This window comes from Aptenodytes patagonicus, chromosome Z (assembly GCF_965638725.1).
Source record: "Aptenodytes patagonicus chromosome Z, bAptPat1.pri.cur, whole genome shotgun sequence".
Taxonomy (NCBI): domain Eukaryota; kingdom Metazoa; phylum Chordata; class Aves; order Sphenisciformes; family Spheniscidae; genus Aptenodytes; species Aptenodytes patagonicus.
In genome coordinates this window covers 59,160,127-59,178,667 of record NC_134982.1, presented here as the reverse complement: position 1 = coordinate 59,178,667, position 18,541 = coordinate 59,160,127, and the positions used below count along the sequence as shown (strand labels likewise).

The 18,541-nt window shown below is 43.7% G+C and overlaps 1 protein-coding gene across 3 annotated transcripts; it reads left to right on the top strand.

Annotated features, from left to right (window-relative positions):
• The first annotated feature begins 1,684 nt into the window (after nt 1-1,684).
• Nucleotides 1,685-17,020, top strand: CLTA (clathrin light chain A). 3 transcript variants are annotated; one of them, XM_076362889.1, is made up of 7 exons: nt 1,685-1,963; nt 9,638-9,675; nt 11,552-11,669; nt 12,690-12,801; nt 14,215-14,268; nt 15,513-15,548; nt 16,578-17,020. In XM_076362889.1, exons 1-7 carry the CDS (start codon nt 1,744-1,746, stop codon nt 16,747-16,749), a joined length of 750 nt encoding a protein of 249 aa, XP_076219004.1. In that variant the 5' UTR covers nt 1,685-1,743; the 3' UTR covers nt 16,750-17,020. The 3 variants fall into 3 exon arrangements, with proteins under 3 accessions (XP_076219004.1, XP_076219005.1, XP_076219006.1); XM_076362890.1 differs by lacking the exon at nt 15,513-15,548 and having other exon boundaries at nt 1,686-1,963; XM_076362891.1 differs by lacking the exons at nt 14,215-14,268; nt 15,513-15,548 and having other exon boundaries at nt 1,687-1,963.
• The last annotated feature ends 1,521 nt before the right edge of the window (nt 17,021-18,541 follow it).

Here is an 18,541-nt window from a genome sequence, read left to right as displayed (position 1 = left end):
GCTTTTCATTTTAGATCACAATATTCTATTTGTGTTTGTGGCATTAAGTCATCAGAAATACCCCCAGGGCTAAGAGGCAGTGGAAGAGCAAAAGAGGAAGTGGCTAGGTTGTCATCCAAAATTCCCTATTGACAGTTAAAGGGAAGCAGTGAGATATTCCACTTTTGTTTACATATAAGGGAAGAAGAGTGATGAAAATGCACATGGGATTCTAACATGTGCCGTTAGAAGAAATTATGGGACGAAGTCAGCAAGTTTCTGTGAGAGCATGGCATATACTTCATGACAGTGTTTCATTTTTATAGTCTCCTGTTGTGAATTATGGGCCTGCTTACTGCTGTTACTCTTAATTCTTTAGTTTTCCTCTGGCTGCTGGAGATATTATTTAAAATAAATAACCATGCTGTGTTTCTTCTAGAAGTCAAAATTTGGGGAATTCAGGCCTCCTGCCATGCTAGATTCTGAATTTTCACAAGAGAAACCCGGCACATGTTTTAATTGACTAAGTGAGGTAAAGGGCGCTTTCTGTCATATGGCATGAATTTGCTTGCTCTTTTTGACCTGGCAAATGATGTTGACAGTGGGGAAAAAAGTGTAACTCAACATGCAGTTTGTCTCACAGTTAAATTTGCAGTTACACTTTCCTCTGAATTTGGCCACCTTCTAAAACACGTTTCAATGGCACTATAAATAAGCCTGGATGGCATACCTCCAATATACCATAAAACATACCCACAGACTTACAGGCAACATGAGTGGAGTTTAACAAGTACCTCTTGCAGCAACTGCACTAGCTTAAGAGCTGCCAGTGTAATTTTCTCCTTTTTACATCATTATTTTCCCCTCCCCTTACTCTCTGCTGTGCCAATAAGCTATTTGCAGATCTATATGATAAATCAGGTACAGAAACTGGTCAAAGTAACTTTGTCAAAAAACCATGCGGGTCAGAAAGCACTGCCTTTCAAATAAACACTTTTGTCAATATATGGTCAAATACATGCTACTTGAAATTACACTGATTTAAGCTTCCCAAATACCAGACAGAAAACTCACGAAATCACAACAGAAAACAACTGACGTTATCGACTTATTCTGCAGGCTCAGGTTTGTCTCCAAGATGCCGATGGCTCGACGTTGCGTTGGCACCGGCATTCGCTCCGGATCGCTACCTTGCCTGCACCGGATTCACGAGGAGCGCCTGCCCTGTGGCAGGAAGCCAGCACAGCTTCACCTAACGGGGAGGTCCGACAGAAATGCAATAGGGAGTCAGTCCCTGCCCCAGAACAAATGCTGGCCGCTGCCTGGCGCGGGAGCAGAGGCCCATCAGTACCGGCCGGGCCGGGCGCTGCGGGAGCAAGAGGCCAGGCCCCAGGCCAGACCCCAAGGCGCCGCCGCCCGCCTCCTCCGCGCGCCAGCGGGTCTGGGGGCAGGGACGAGCTGGATGGCCTGGCCGCCCCCCGCCCGCAGCGACGCGACGCGACGCAACGCCCCGCCCCCCGGCACCCCGCGCTCCCCGGGACGCAATAACGCTCTTGGCGCTGATTGGCTCGAGCCCAAGGCATCACGCGGAGAGTCCCGTTAGCCCCGCCGCTGCCGCTCGCTGATTGGCTTCACCGCCAGCGGTGCTCCACTCTCATTGGCGTAGGCGGGGCGCCCTCTCCTTCCGCGCTGATTTCTGGCCTAGGCGCAGGTGCGGAAGCTGCAGCTGCTCGCGCCTCGGTGTCTCCGCCGCGTCTCGCCCCCATGGCCGACATGGAGCTCTTCGGTACTCAGCAGCAGCAGCAGCTGCCGCCGGCCTCCGCCGGTAACGGGGCGCTGGACGGCGCCGAGGAGGATCCTGCCGCCGCTTTCCTGGCGCAGCAGGAGAACGAGATCGCGGGCATCGAGAACGACGAGGGCTACAGCATCCTGGAGAGCGGCGAGGTGCCGGCGGCGCTGCAGGTTCCGGAGGGCCTCGACTCGGGTACGCGCGGAGGGGGGCGCGGTGCCCGGAGGGCGGGGCGGAGAGGGGTCCCGGTCTGGTGGGGCTTCTCAGCCCCCCTTCTCCCTCGGAGGCCCTGTGGCTGGGAGGGAGCGGGACCCTCGCCTCGGGTTTCTGCCCCGAGCACACGTCGCCGGTGAGCGGGGCCTGGCTGTCCGGGGATGGTCGCGGGATTAGGTCTGGGCCGCGCAGGCGTGCCGACTTGGTCGTCGTGGGTGTAAGTTACCTCCCTGCTCTCTCAGACGGGGTGGTGTTTATAGTTTGTGTCTCCTAAAGACGCCTGGATGCCCAGGCTTGCCGAAGTGTAGCCTGCTGAGAACATTGCTGAGTAACTTTGATCTCATTTAATCCAGGAGCCTGCCTGAAATGAAGATCCACTGAAAGCACAATAAGTCAATATGTTGTGTTCTGCCACTTGTGTTTCTGTCTTCAGAGGCAGTGATCTTAGCCTTAAAGTACGCTAGCAGTTGAGCTAATGTTTAATTTTAGTGAGCCTCTAGCCTTTGTTCCTTGGTAACCTTTGTACTGAACATAAGAAAACTGACACTGCAGAACACTGTTATATTCAGAGGAGGGTGGCTAAGTAGAGGTTGGTGTGTTTTCAGTTAGTCTAACAGTGGCTAAAGCAGCCCTGAATGAACACTTCTGATTACGAAAGACTTGGGGGTTTTAACTGAAGTCTAAGTGGAAAGGAGTTGTGAATGTAGGATGCTGCTGCACTTAACTGATGTTTCAACACTCTTGGAAGACTTTGCTTTTACTTGTCACTGGGTCCATAGGAACATATTTTGCTCTCATGTGTTATTCCCTTGTCACTTCAGGAAGATGCCACTCTTCTTCAGAATAAGTCGAGTAACTTTGCTCGCCCGTTCACTGTTGGAACATTCTTAGAATTAAGTTGTCATTATGCAACCTGATTTCTGAAATTACTTCCATATCTTATATATGAGAATGCAGGTTCATAGTATCTCTTGGAATAAAGCCCAACTAGATAAACTGAGTAATGGAGGCCTGTTGCTTCCAGTGCTTATTTAGTGGTAGCACAGCCCTTAGAGTCAGCTCATTCGTGAAGTTCAAAACATATGGACTACATGCTTCCTGTAAAAGGGGTGTTTACAGGGGAGTAACTTGCTCAAGAACTAGAGCATGGGGATAGTCGTTATCAGAACACCATCCTGTTTTGATATCAGACATAATTTGACTTCCTTATTCTACGTATAATGCAGAAGCAGACACAGTGGACACCTCCTCTCTTACTTTCAGAAGCCTCAGACAAGCATTATGCCTTATATGGTCTTCACATTCCAAACAGACTCTGGAACATTAAAGTAGCCATTTGACGACTAATTTCTTTAGAGAAACTTCTGACATTGGCCTTTCTCATAGGGTGCTAGAACCAACTAGATCCATACCTTCTCTACATGCACGCAATGTGGCTATTGCAGAGTGATTCCTTGTCAAAAAGTCAACTTGTTAAAGACTTCTAGATTGGCTTGATATGTAAAAGTAGTTCTTAAGCTGCTTTTCAAGAGGTTTTTCTCAAGTCACATAAGTTCACTTGTCATGGAATGCAGAACTGTTATTGGAGAACTTTCTCTAGAAAGAGGGTCATAAAATAGTGAATATGATAATATGATCTAAGGATCTTGGAAGTCTAGGTGTGATCTGTGTGTCATCTTGCTTTCTTGTATGCACTGGGATTGCATTTATGCTCTGGCCTGTTAAATAGGCATACCAGATTGTGCTTGCGGACTTTTGGTGGTCCTATTTTTTAACAGAATATCCATTTGTTGACTGTTGGAGCCTGTACTCACCCCCTCCTTGTTAAAAAGTGCGGACTGCAGCAGTGCAAAATGTACTGGTTCAGGCATGGTGACAAATGAACTTCTGTTGCCATTTGTGTTTGAGATTTCTTATCTGATCAGTATCCTAACAAATATCAGACAGCTCTAGTCTCTAGTGCATCTTAGTTTATTAAACTGTTTTGTAATTAAGTTAAATAGGTGAATGCAAATTTCTTCTTGAAATAATACAAATTCTTATGTAAAACCTTAAGCATCGTGATCAGGGATTTGTGGATTTACTTTTTTTAACTGTAACCTTTTTGAACTCCTTATTTACAGGTCTGTTGGATAACTTTTCTTTCTAAATACTGGGCCAAAAGTCATAACTTTTTAGTTTATCTTGAGGCTTCAGAGACCATAAGGTAGCACTGAGAAAGGTATAATAAAGGGATGGTATCTGTTTAACTTGTATTTGCTGTCTTGTAGTGATACTGCATTATTGTGAAGCTCATGGCAGAAAAACCTATTTTTCTGTTTACAAGAGAATACTACATCTATTGGGAAGTTACAAAAGCTCTTACAGCACAGCACTGTTGGAGATAGAGGAAGGTGTGGTCTAGTACTAGCCTGTTGATTGAAAATGAGGCAACTGTAATGGGTTTTGGTATGACAGCAGGTTAGAACTAAAACACAGGAAAGAAGCACTCTTCCTGACCTGCCTACCTTTATTTTGCACACAGGCATGAGAATGAGTTATGGCTAGAAAAACTATTTCTTCCTCAGTTTCTTGCATAACTATCTAAACAAAAACTTTGGAGAAGATTCTTCTTTCTCATCCTCTTATGGATGAGAGTTAAGTGAAGGGGAAGCATGATCTATGCCCAGAAGAAAAAGGATGGGAAACTAGCCCTTGAGTGGTGAAGTTACTTAACCTTATGCCAGAATATATTAAACTTGGTTATGTTCTTCTATTGCTTTAACTATAGCTACTAGCTCACTCAAAGTAGCAATGAAGAAGTAGAGTATTTATTGTTTAAAAGAGGTGCTAAAAGTAGCTCATAAAAAATACTTTTATGTATGGTCATATTGAAGTTTATTTCTCCTGCATGAGGATATTGTCCAAAGCATAGCTGGATAGGAAGACCTCAGGAGGAACTAATCCATGCATTAGGAAATGGTTGGACTTGCGTTAGAAGAGCTACCTCTGCAAAGTCCTGCCTCTGACTGTTCTGATAGCCGCCGTCTTTTGCATTGAGAGTAAGACTTCAGAGAGGCTAGTGAACAAGGCTAAGCAAACTTCCTTTTATGCCAAGCAATACTGAGTCTGGTATTAATGCAAGTAGTTGCCTTCAGAGTAGTTGATCATCGTTGTGATAAGCCTCTGAAGCCCTATGTTGATTTGTAGGACCGAAGTGACAAAACTGTTGTATTTATCTTCAGGCTACCCAGCCCTTTCTTTTGTAAGCTGTGGTACATGTGGAGGGCACTGATTCTAGCTGCCTGTTTCTGGCAAGCTTGGCTGTTGTTTCTCTCCTGTGAATGCAAGGTAGCTGATATGGCTTATCTTCTCTGAACCCTTCTAGACTCTAAAAACTGTCTGGGTTGCTGTGTTCTGCTGGGTTCATTATTACCCCATTGTCAGCATGTGTTACAGAACTGTAGATGTTTGGACATGTTCTTTGCAACAGTACCCTTAGAAATAAAGCTTTATCGTTCAGAAGCAAAGACCAAGGAATGTGGATCATTACTAAATAGAATAGTTCTAAATGTGGAATGTTAACTTCAGGAGTTTCAAGATGCAATGTGATAGAATTGGATGGACTCTGAAGCCAGTAGAGAGCTCTCATTGTTCATGGCCAATGAAAACATGATGATAGCCGTAACAGTAGGCTTTTTTTGTGGGAAGTCAGGTATGAAATGACATGTTTCTGTGGACAAAGACATGTGATACACAACTGGCACTGATTACTGATATGAAGGCTGGCAAGCAGGTAGTTTTTCTAGACTTCATGCTGAATTGTACAAACACTGAGACTGGAGAGCTGAAATCAGAGAATGTTTGACTATTGGTCTGGTTCCCATTAGCGTACTTGCATTGGCATATGACAGCGTGCTGGTACAGTGCCATTTCCTTTTCTGCTTGCAGTATGCTTGGTCAGCATGCTGACTCTGCATCTTAATCACAAGTTCTAGGGAGCTCAAAACAGATGGGAAGTTTGTTTTAATACTTTTAATGCATCTGACCTGGGTGCCTTCTGGAAACACTTAACTCTGTGCCAGTTAGTGTCTGTTTTTTATGCAGAAGACAAGTGGCCCTAAGACAAACACATCCGTTTATCTCAGCTGCAGCCCTCAGCAATGATGTTGTTGCTTTTATCTCAGCAGGCTACCAGCCTGGGTACTGAAGACCTTAATGAATGTTTTTTGGTGTAACAAGAAAACTTAATCATGTTATCACAGTTCTTGGAAGAATCTTCAAGATTTATTAGCCCTCTCACCTAGCTGGTGAGTCAGTGCTTCCCAAGGTGTCTCTCTGAGGAAACAACTGCCTTCTTTCCGGAGATGAGGACTACATATATTTAAAGGCTAGCCTCTCCTGGGTGTTGTAGCAATAAACTTGTGTCTCCAACTTGATTGTCTGAACGTGTGAATTGCTCCCTGCTCTTCCAAGGCAGGCAGAGTGGGCAGCTGGCTTATTCAAGCTGCTAATGTCAATATGAGTTAGAGACCCTGGCTTAGCTTTAATTCATCCCTGTCAAAACAAGGTGAATGGCTGCAGCATGCGTATGTAGCACAGATGGGCTTAAATTGAAGGAGAGTGAAGCGTAAGCATGTTTTCTTTGTGGGCTTTAGTCTTCATAAACCTATTTAGTAGAAGTGTTAATTGTAGCTGTAACTGCCCAAGTCAGTGTATGTGCAGTGATCTCTACAAATCTGCTTTGAGAGAGCTTCTAGATGGAGGCTAAGTGATGCGCAGGGTGGCTGCTGTGAAGCAGACAGATGCTGTTAGCTTTATGTGGAGGAAGCAGTCAATGACCTGCTATGCCACCTGGACACTCACAAGTCTATGGGGCCGGATGGGATCCACCCGAGAGTGCTGAGGGAGCTGGCGGAGGTGCTCGCCAAGCCGCTCTCCATCATTTATCAGCAGTCCTGGTTAACGGGGGAGGTCCCGGATGACTGGAGGCTTGCCAATGTGATGCCCATCCACAAGAAGGGCCGGAAGGAGGATCCGGGGAACTACAGGCCTGTCAGCCTGACCTCGGTGCCGGGGAAGATTATGGAGCGGCTCATCTTGAGGGCGCTCACAAGGCATGAGCGGGACAACCAGGGGATCCGGCCTAGCCAGCACGGGTTCATGAGAGGCAGGTCCTGCTTGACCAACCTGATCTCCTTCTGTGACCAGGTGACCCACCTAGTGGATGAGGGAAAGGCTGTGGATGTGGTCTACCTGGACTTCAGCAAGGCCTTTGACACTGTCTCCCACAGCATTCTCCTCGAGAAGCTGGCGGCTCACGGCTTAGACAGGTGTACTCTGCGCTGGGTCAAAAACTGGCTGGATGGCCGGGCCCAGAGAGTTGTGGTGAATGGAGTTACATCCAGTTGGCGGCCGGTCACGAGCGGTGTTCCCCAGGGCTCAGTACTGGGGCCGGTCTTGTTTAATATCTTTATTGATGATCTGGATGAGGGGATTGAGTGCACCCTCAGTAAGTTTGCAGATGACACCAAGTTGGGTGGGAGTGTTGATCTGCTCGAGGGTAGGAAGGCTCTGCAGAGGGACCTGGACAGGCTGGATGGATGGGCCCAGGCCAACTGTATGAGGTTCAACAAGGCCAAGTGCCGGGTCCTGCACTTCGGCCACAACAACCCCATGCAGCGCTACAGGCTTGGGGAAGAGTGGCTGGAAAGCTGCCTGGCGGAAAAGGACCTGGGGGTGTTGGTCGACAGCCGGCTGAACATGAGCCGGCAGTGTGCCCAGGTGGCCAAGAAGGCCAATGGCATCCTGGCCTGTATCAGAAATAGTGTGGCCAGTAGGAGTAGGGAAGTGATCGTGCCCCTGTACTCGGCCCTGGTGAGGCCGCACCTCGAATACTGTGTTCAGTTTTGGGCCCCTCACTACAAGAAGGACGTTGAGGTGCTGGAGCGTGTCCGGAGAAGGGCAACAAGGCTGGTGAGGGGTCTGGAGAACAAGTCTTCTGAGGAGCGGCTGAGGGAACTGGGACTGTTCAGCCTGGAGAAAAGGAGGCTGAGGGGAGACCTCATTGCTCTCTACAACTACCTGAAAGGAAGTTGTAGCGAGGTGGGTGTTGGTCTTTTCTCCAAAGTAACAAGCGATAGGACGAGAGGAAATGGCCTCAAGTTGCGGCAGGGGAGGTTTAGATTGGATGTAAGGAAAAATTTCTTTACTGAAAGAGTGGTGAAACATTGGAACAGGCTGCCCAGGGAAGTGGTGGAGTCCCCATCCCTGGAGGTATTTAAAAGACGTGTAGATGAGGCGCTTAGGGACATGGTTTAGTGGGCCTGGTGGTGTTGGGTTGACAGTTGGACTCGATGATCTTAGAGGTCTTTTCCAACCTCAATGATTCTATGATTCTATGATTCTATGATTCTATGATTCTATGTGCCTCTCAAACCAGTTCTTTTTGGCTCCTGTACCTTGCAGAGGAGTAGCAATCAAAGTAGCTACCATCTTTCAGATATAGGAGTCTAGTTACAAAATACTAGGTTCTCATAACTGAAAAGCTAGTTTTTTCTAACTTGAGTCTTCCCGCACTGAAGCTAGTAACTGTTCTTGGAGGCTAATATCATCCAACTTAACTACCATGTTTGAACTGGTGACTTTACAGTCCTCTACCTAATACAGTTAATGATTGCTATTCGCGGCTCAGGGATAAGGTCTTAATAATACTTGCCTAGTTCCCTGATAAAGGAGTATGAAGAGCTTCCTGTGTGCCATTAACACTAGCGTGAAACTGGGGCATACATAGCCACAAAGAAATAGAGGATACAGCAGCAGAATGCTCTTAGTTTTAGGTGAATTACCTATCTTATTTAAGAAAGTAGTGCAAAATAGTTTGATTTTCTGCTTACTGTTGGGTGTCTTTGGTACAGTCTCTTCTTCCATTGAAGAGTGTATTAACATGGCAGAAACACTTCTGTTGATATGTTTATCCATGGTAGCATTATGGGTGAGACAAAAGTGGTAATATGACTTGTTTATATCACACAGGCAGATGTTACATAGCACTGTTCCAGAGAGATGACTTGCTGAGATTTAGCAGTTCTTGAAAATCTTGGTGCATGATAGCTTGGAAGCTATCAAACATGTTATCACAGAAGGTAGCAGAAAGGTGACTTTGCTAGGAATGTTAGCTATATCTTTTGAGCTGATTAGGAATTAGGACTAACTAACCAAACTAGGATAAGAATTACTAAGTGTTGGCTGCAGGATTGTTAATCTTCCAGGTAGAGACTAGAACAGTGGGAGTCATGTGTCTTAACTTCTGAACAGTTGTCTAGTAGTCAGTTTCTAAGACAGGGAGGAGAAAGTGGGAATAACTTTACAACGCTGTCTGTAGCAGCTTCTCAGCAGTATCAGCTCTGCTGTTTATGTAGTCTGAAGCATGAGCTTGTGATGAAGAAATGGTGTTTTATTACTGGTTCTGCAGAATAATGGCTCACTTGGTTTCTTGTGCCTATCCGGAAAAGTGCAGAGATAAGAAAGTAACCATGCAGGGTATCACGTAACACTCATTTGCATAACTCCCACATTAGATACTCTAGTAAAGCTTTCCATACAAGTTACTGAAATCAGTAAATCTGGCTGTTCTGTCTTTTCTCAAATGGCTAAACTACAGTCACTTCTTTACAGGTGCTGTTGATGGAGTGGTTAATGGAGATGTCTATCAGGTAAGATAGAAGTATTCTGTACTTCGAATGTGCTGTTCTACTCTGAGAACTTTACCTTAATCTAGACTAATAACTTCCCATTTCTTGTCTGTAAGGTACTTTTATCTAATCTCTGAAGAGGAACTTCTATTCTGATAGCTCATCTCATAAAACTGTTAATGCTCTTAATATGCACCTCCTCTGAACTTAGAGGCAACTTAAAGCAGCAGTCCATTTTGAATTATGGCTTAATGGGACATAACCACTGTAAGCAGACTGACAGGCTCTGTGATATGACTTAATGTTGACTTGCCACTGGCTAATAAGCTGAAAGCATGCTCTGACTACCTAGTTTAAAGCAGAGTTGTCTGAATTGCTTGTTCTTTAAAGATAATTCATGTGTCCTGGTTTTCGTATCAAGATTGGTCTTACAAGGAGCTGACTGAAAACATTATACACTTCTTAGTGACATAAAGTTGCATGAAATTAAGCTGCTGGCTAAATAGTTCAATCATACTATGAAAGCATGTTAGTCAGCCATCCTAATGACAAAAGGAGGAGATTCTTGGTTGTTTAGTGTCAGGGAGGAATGAGGCATGCTAAGGCAATCGCTATGTTGTAACTGAATTTCACACCAGTTTGGCTAAGGCATTGTCATTGCCTGGTATCAGAGTTGGCTGGATAGCCCTGATTACATGAATGCTTGGGAACAGGGCAGCATATGACCTACTTCTCCATAGAGCTTTAAGTGAATACTGAGCTTTGTGGAGGCACAAACAGCTTTCACTGCTGCTAACATTTTTATATCCTCACTATTGCTATGAGATTGGTGGGAAAACTGTATCTTACTGGCCCTTTGTGCTTCCTTATACAACAGCAGGTAGATGAAATATCTTGATTTTGTGTTTGCAATTCTAAGTGACCAGCTGCTTTGGTTGATAGAGCTTCCTCTTAATGAGGAAGAACAGACTGAATGGGCTATATGTAACTTTTGTTTTGGCTACCTGCAACTGGCCAATTTATTTTGTTTTGAATTGCATGTGAAGCCTGGTGCTGTTGCACCAGCCTAGCTCCTTCTCTTTGCATTATTCCTTCATTGAGGGTTACAGGAGGTCTAAAGAGGGGCAAGACGCAGCCAAGTCTGTCATTAGCTGCAATCCATCTGGTACTCAAAGGAGTGGTATTTCTTAGGTCTGTTAAGAGTAGGGTGAACCAATAAGTTCTTGGACTTAAGAGCACCCTCTCATTAGCTTTGCGAATCTGGTGTATTAATGATAGCCCTATTCACTGCAAGTCTTTGAGCTATTTTATAGTAAAAAGTATGCTGGTAATCACACTGTTTTGATACTTAAATGTTGAAATGCCTCTTGTGTTCTAAGCTGCATACAGCAACCCAATTTCTGTAATGTCTTTAAAGGACATTGGCTTTTAATATCAGTTAAGCTTGCAAATGTCTCTAAAGTAGACAAATAAGTTACAGAGAACATTTTAAAATTCTATGCACAAAACCATTAAAAAATTACTTTCACAGCAAATATTTAAGGTGAAAGGAACTGTAGGATACAGTTCAGGATGCTATACAACTGTGTAGTGAGGTGCTAGGCATTGTCTTCTGCTTTCTTCAGGCGTAGAGCTCTGGCACAGTTTGACTTCCCAGTCAACTTGAATCTGTGTTTAAACCCTGATTGCTAGAGGCAGTCCTGTGTTAATTTGCTTCAATCCTGCTGTAATTTGTGGCAAAACGTTTTACATGTTAATGGTGGAAATGCGGTATAACATCAGATGAATGTGTTATGTGCTCAGTTCAAATAGAGTCTAATTTTATGTAGCTTGCAGGCAGTTATCTGAAATATTTGGTTGTCATGTATAAATGACATTACTATTCCTTCCCTTTAAGGAGAGTAATGGTCCAACAGACTCCTATGCTGCCATATCCCAAGTAGATCGACTGCAGTCAGAACCGGAGAGTATTCGTAAGTGGAGAGAGGAGCAAAAGGAGCGTCTGGAGCAACTTGGTAAGGAGAGTGTTTGTAGTAATGTTCTTGCTTGTGTGTAACTTAGTGGCAGCTTCTTAAGCAGCAGAATTCTAAACCATGGCTTCTGGCTCCTGGGAATCTAACATGCTCCTTGAGTTTGAGCAGCAAGTCTGGATGAGTCTTCCAGTAAGCAGACTTAATACTAGTGTAGGAGTCAGCAAGCAAGTGGTTCTCTGAACCTTAAGAGTATTCGTGTGGCCTGCCCTTTACTTACAAATAAACTGACAGAAAATGAACAGCTTTTATCAGCAGAAAAGAGTGAATAAATACTGTAGCCATCAGCACTTTTTTCATGGGATAAAGATTGCTCATTTTGTAATTGCTGAGGCCATCTGTTGTCACATGGATCTTAATCTAATAGCTAAGTTAAGTAATGGACTAGTAACTAAACTACATACAGCTATCAAATGCAGTGATACCTACCTGTGGACAGCTTCTAAGAGCCTACAAACTGGTATGCTTTCCACTTACATTAGGGAGGAGGCTTTGCTTGAAATTGTTAGGACAGAACCTTTTGTACAGTGTGATTCTAGATAGAGCTGAGCATGTTGCTCCTCTTCTAGGCTTGTTACAGCAGATGAGCTTGTCCTGAACTGTAGGCTGGGTGTAAAAGCATGCTGAGTGCCAGGGTCCCTCACTTTATCTAAGCACAGAGGCTTTACTGAGCTTTGTTCTAACACTAGCATAGCAAGGTGACTTTCTGTTTTTGAACAGTTTGCAGGCAAACAGACTTACTGAATCCGAATTAGTCTACAAATGCCTATCCTAAACTGAAGTGGACTGTCCCAATTATGCAGCACAGGCATTCTGTTTAGCTAATCCTCTGAATTTTCATGGTACTTAAGAGTTCTCATGGCCTAAATCAGGAAGTCTCTTAACCCTTACCTGAGTAGATCAAGCAACTGTCTGCACTAAAGTGCACCCAGAGCCATCAGCTGAAATGTTAGCAAGATCCAGCTGGAACAAACATGACTGACAAATCAATTTTTAAATATTCAGACGCGAACTCACGAAAACAGGAAGCAGAATGGAAAGAGAAAGCAATAAAGGAGTTGGAAGAGTGGTATGCAAGGCAAGATGAAAAGCTCCAGAAAACAAAAGCGAGCAACAGGTAAGGTTTCTCCAGCCATCTGAAGAGTTATGGTGCTGGATATGAAAGTAATGGGGGAGAGAGGTTAGAATACTTCTAGTATGTCCTAAGGCACTGGTCCTTCAGATCATTAAAGTAACCTCTCCTACTAAGAAATGGGTCTCCAGTGGTAGACTATCTTTAAGTTTTCTTAGAATCTAGATTAAATGTCCGAGAATAGCAAGAGAAAGCATTAGGGTAACAAACCAGAATTACTGAAGATTCCTTAAGACACAAGGTTTGAACATGGCCAGAAAGAGTTTGTCTACCCATTTGTTTGCATGCTACTAGCTGCACGGGTCTTCAGTGACTGTAATTACCTACCTTGAGACTAGCAATCTTACCTGCTAGCTGTAGAACACATGGAAGTGGCCTTCTAGTTAGTCTTTGCTACAAGTTATTTCATTAGATATCTTAAAACCTTTGGCTGCTCCTTTTGGAAGCGTTTGAGAGAGAACCTGGCTCAGTTCTGCTAGTGAAGAACTAAATGCTGACACTGTATGTTGGGTTTGAATTGTCTAATTGTGGGCCCTGGGGCAGAAACTAATGACTTGGCTGCTAGTCTAGTAAGCTCTTACATTTTCTTAGAGGTTCTCTGTGGAATTTTGACTTCAAACTATGTAAAGGTAAATATGATAGTACCGACTTAATACCACTTAGATCTCTACTTCTGACCTAGGGTTGCCAGTGTCATTCTGTCCAGTTAATCATCAGGGCTTCTGTATACTTTGGGAACCCACAGACTTCAAGATGAAACGTTTTTTTGAAACACCATTTTTCTTATCAAAATGGGCAGCAGGTTTGTCTTGAGTAAGTAGAGTCCTAGGTAGACTCTGCTTCTTACTAAAGGAAGAAAGGAGGCCTACACTTTCTACAAAATTATGGATTTCACACTTCCATTCACTGAGGTACAGTCTTTTGGTTGGGCCAAGAAAGGGAAACAGGATTGGCTAGAAGAGTCTAGTTGGTGTCCGGAGCTCATGATACCCCATAGGTTTATTGTGGCCAGTGTTTGAGTGCAGGATATGCATTCTAGAGCAGGGTCCATTTAACAAGTGTTGCGCAGGAGTGTTTGGCATTCTCATCAGCCTGGTGAGGTCTCTCTCCTAATGATAGTTTCTGTCCACTGGAAGTAGCCTAATGCTAACACTGGGACTCTAGTCCTAAACTAGCTGGTTGCAACTTTTAGGATGCAGCAGAGCTTTTGTGTTACCCCTCTGAGTCAATGGCTTAATTGATACATTCCATGTGGTAGCTGCTTTCCTGTTACAGTAAGTCTAGGTGATGCAAGGTTAATGTGCTTGTTAAAACTGCCTTCAGCTGTGTTCCGTACTTCTCATCCTTATCTCTTTTCTCCTGCCTGCTTGCCTGCCTGTTGGACTACCTGCTACCTAGGGTGGCAGATGAAGCTTTCTACAAACAACCCTTCGCTGACGTGATTGGCTATGTGTATGTTGCTTAACTACTAATTCTGTTTGCTAGTCAACTAGGTAATGAGGAAGATGAGAAATAGCACTGAATGTCTGAAGGTGACTTCTGAATATTTTAGGGCAGTATAAGCTAATATAAGTAAATAGCCTTTACTTTTTGGACTGACTCTGATCTGCAGTATTAAGTGCAGCTTTCCTGTAAGGATTCCATACACTGCACAACATCCAGCACTTTCAAATTGAGTCATGCAGTATACATACCACTGGAATTTTGGTAATGACTTCAGTAGTACGGGTTTACAGTTGTTTCCGGGCCAGTGAACACTGCTTAGCAAGATGCTTTGCTGGGTATGTGGGTTAGTGTCTGCAGTCTCACATGGGTGCTGTATTTAGTCCTAGTCACTTCCACAGAGAAGCACAATGTTTAACTCTGTATTCTCTGTAATAGGCATTGAGCTCCTGATCTGTGCTCATTTGCCTGCATAATCAGAAAAAGATTCAAGCAATGCTTGCACATAAAGTTCTCCAAGCCAAGGAAGTTGGAAAGTAATCACCTGCCATAAATCAGGGTAGAAGAGGTACATGCATATAGAATTAGGATGCTGTTACAGAACAGATGAAAAGTACAAGGAGGTGGTATTGGAAAATCAGCATTAGCTGCTGGGAGGACACTTAGGAGCTGCTCTGTGTACACATTTTGCCAACCTAATGGATCAATGAGAATATAGCCATGACTTTCAAGCCCCAGTGAGTATGCTAGTTTCCGTGGGGTGGAAGGATTGCAATGTTCGTTGGCTTGTTCATGTGTTTTAATTTCTTCCCTTAATTTGTAGACTTGAATTGAAAGATGGCCATGTCACAGATTATAAGGTGACACCTTTAGAAGGTGTATTGGTGAGCCATGGTGTGGCTTTGAGCACATTAATATTGAAGGTCCAGTGTGGAATTCATTACCTAACTGTAGGTGGATGTAAACCAAGACTTGTGAAATGATGGATTTACAGGTGGTGTTTGACTTTTCTGAAGTCTCCTGGAGCTGATTTTGATAGATTTTTTTTTCCAGTAAAACCCTTGTTTTGATATATCCAATGCAAATGTGCAGTATAAGTGCTGCAGAATAAAATTGGCAGCCTGTTTCCTGAATGTAGACTAAGCTAGTAGTGCATGTTCAGCCAGCTGATCATCTGCATTAAACTCATTCTCATTTTCTATATCTGACTTAAACTTTCTCTCCTTGTTTCTTTTCTTCTATTCACCTTTAAGCACAAACATAAATCATCCTTGCTACAGCCTAGAACAGTTAAGTAAAAAAAATCTTCACTGCCCCTTAAAAGTGTCATGTCACATAAAGTAGCAGTGTTTGTAGTGACCCTTGTCTTCAGTGGTGTCTGTAACCTTACCATCCCTGTGAACAGTGCTGAACCCTCATGGGAGAGTCATCTTCACTGCTTTTTCTGTACTGCTTGTTGGAGTAGATGGATTTGGTTTGATCTCTTGATGCTTACTGCTCTTGCACTCAGGCAGCTACCAGGGTCCCACAGTTCACATAAACTAGATGCTGGAGTGTTATCTATGCGTTGAAGCAATGCTATTGACAGCATAGCAGTGCCAAAAGGATACAGCTGGGAAGCCACTGGCACTAACCTGTGCCTAATGTAAAAAGCCTCCTTAAAGTCTCCTTAAGGTGAGAGCAGGGAAAATGTGTTTATCCTGTGAGCTGACCTCAGACGAGTCATCCCCTCTGCCAAGATATGCTTTAGTCTATAGTACCCACAAGCATGGGATTCATGAATTAAATTCCTTTTGATTCATACTGCTTCACTACAGCATTGGGAATCATAGTTTTATGATGGCCTGTAGGCCTTGGGGCTGATTTAAATCCTCAAATGGAATCTCTTTTAAGACATGCTTGCAGGGAGTTGTAAATTTCTAGTTGGCAAGTGTCCAATATAAGCCATCAAGTGGCAGAGGCTTAACTAGTTAAGACTTGGGCATTTCTCCATAAATAAAATGCCTGCATAGGAGTACCTTACTTCCTGGTGTGTGGTGACTCCTTAGGCAAAGACTCAGTAACTATTCTTAAAACCAAACACCTGTATTCCAACATTTTACACAGCAATCCTCTGCACTGCTTGTGCATAGCGTACTACTGCAACCTACTTTCATCTCCAGGGTTGGGGCAGTGGGAGCTTAAGTAGCCATAATGTCCACAAGCAGCTGTCAGGTCACATTTCTTATGAAACATGCTGAAAGAAACTGCATCATGTAAGAGGGAAGGAGTGCCTTATATGTTGGGCATTAACACAAGGTGCATTGCATTGCTTTTAGGGCAGCTGAAGAAGCCTTTGTGAATGATGCAGAAGACATTTTTCCGGGCACTGAGTGGGAACGTGTGGCTCAGCTCTGTGACTTTAATCCCAAGTCTAGTAAGCAGGCAAAAGATGTGTCCCGCATGCGTTCAGTCCTCATCTCACTCAAGCAGGCTCCGCTGGTTCGCTGAAGGAAAGCACAATGGAAACACTACAAATGCAGTATCTTAACCTTACTCAGAGAAACTATGTTTGCAGTAATTGGATTAATTGTTTCAATGTTTTTTGGACCAAACCTCATGATGTATCTAGAGCTGATCATTGTTTGATTGCATGTTCTTCCTCATGTTTCCTTTCTGTGTCTGAAATGGGAGAACCTCCAAAACTGTAGTCTCTGTGCTATTGTGCACCGAGATGTCACTTCCCACATTACTGATATTAAAGATCTGTTAAACAGCAAAATGTGTTGACTTTGGATGAATTCAGAAGCTCTCCTGATCCCTTTTGACTGGAGCAAAGGGGGTATTTGAATTGTGTGTGAGCAAACATTTCTCTTAATTGCTAGTGATTTCACCTTGCTGGTGACTGACCAGCCAGCAATGCTCCTGATCTGAGAGGCTATCCTGCTTATCTCCATAAGCTTTCTTAAAGCTCTTGAGAGCTTTACTTTAAAAACTGCTTTCATATCCAATTTTATCATGCAAGATAGAAGCTCTAGGAAACTGGAGTAGCAGGCTTGTTCAGGAGCTTATCTCAATTCTAGCGGAACTGAGGATGCTGTCTTCTGCAGGTAATTCAGTCACTCCAGCTGCAGATCTTAGGCTAGAAATGCAGTACAGGGCACTGAGTAGTTAAAGCCTCTGATATTCTACTACATATTCTATTCTACCTTGTATTCAATGCTGGCTTCATACACAAAGTCCTGTTATGCAGAGGCTTTGGGGTGTTTTTGAACTGTGTCCTTGTCCTTACTGACTCTTGCGGACACTTTCTCCCACCAGGGTGGTGGACTGGAGATTTGGAGAGCAAGAGAAAGGAAGACTTGCTCTTACTGCTGCTCATCTACTTTGTTGGAGCTCTGTCTGCCAAGGTGGTTGAATTTGAAACAAACTGATCCAGAAAATCTCTGTTCTGCTGCTTCCTTGGCTCTCTCATCTCACCCAGCATTCACAGGGGCTGTATGGTAAGATAAGGCCCTTACCAGGGCCTTGCTCTGGTAAGACTTACTGTAGCTGTCTATCTTGTAAGAATAGACTGTTCAGTCTCATACATTATTTCACCATTTTTATCAAAGATACAGTAGCTTAACTAGTGTATGGCAGAACTGCATTAATACCTTTTGTGTACAAGCTGGAAGGTTAGTCTAGACAGTTTGAAGAGGGCTGCAGATGCAGATTAAAACTTACTAAGGTTCAGGGAGCTGCTGCACAGCAACTGTCTTACTAGCAGCTGTGTCCCTTTGGTGGATATTGAATAAATGGTTGCCAGCTGGGCTTCAGTAGTTAAGCTGTACCTTACTGTTGTCTATAGTGACTGGAGGTATTCTCATGTTTGCAAGTGTATTCACAAGCTACTGATGAGTGGTGATGAAAATGATAGTAGACTACAGGTCTGGAAGCTTAATTCCATGGAAGACTAAAGCAGGAATGTATTTTCTGAACTGCACAGGGATACCACAGGTGAGTTTAATAGGACTGAAGCACAGAGCAAGTCCATAGAATACTGATACTCAGTACTACTTTGACTAATTATGCATTCACCTTGACTGAAAACTTCCTTTCTTCTACTCACCGCAAAGCTCTACAAACAAAGGCTTCTAAAATGAATTGGTAATTTAATAAAGAAAACTCCACTGCATTAAATATACAATGTTTAAAATGTTAATTTGAATTTATTGGAACTTGAAAGATCAGCAGATTAGAGGGGTTCCTGCACACTAAGTTATGGAACTGATTAATCACCACATTGTCCTATCTCATAGGA

Bases quoted from the DNA above. Each gene is read 5' to 3' on its own strand.
- CLTA (XM_076362889.1), top strand. From the start codon at position 1,744: ATGGCCGACATGGAGCTCTTCGGTACTCAGCAGCAGCAGCAGCTGCCG. The intron at 1,964-9,637 runs GTACGCGCGGAG...ACTTCTTTACAG, and splicing joins TCCGGAGGGCCTCGACTCGG to GTGCTGTTGATGGAGTGGTT. The intron at 9,676-11,551 runs GTAAGATAGAAG...CTTCCCTTTAAG, and splicing joins TTAATGGAGATGTCTATCAG to GAGAGTAATGGTCCAACAGA.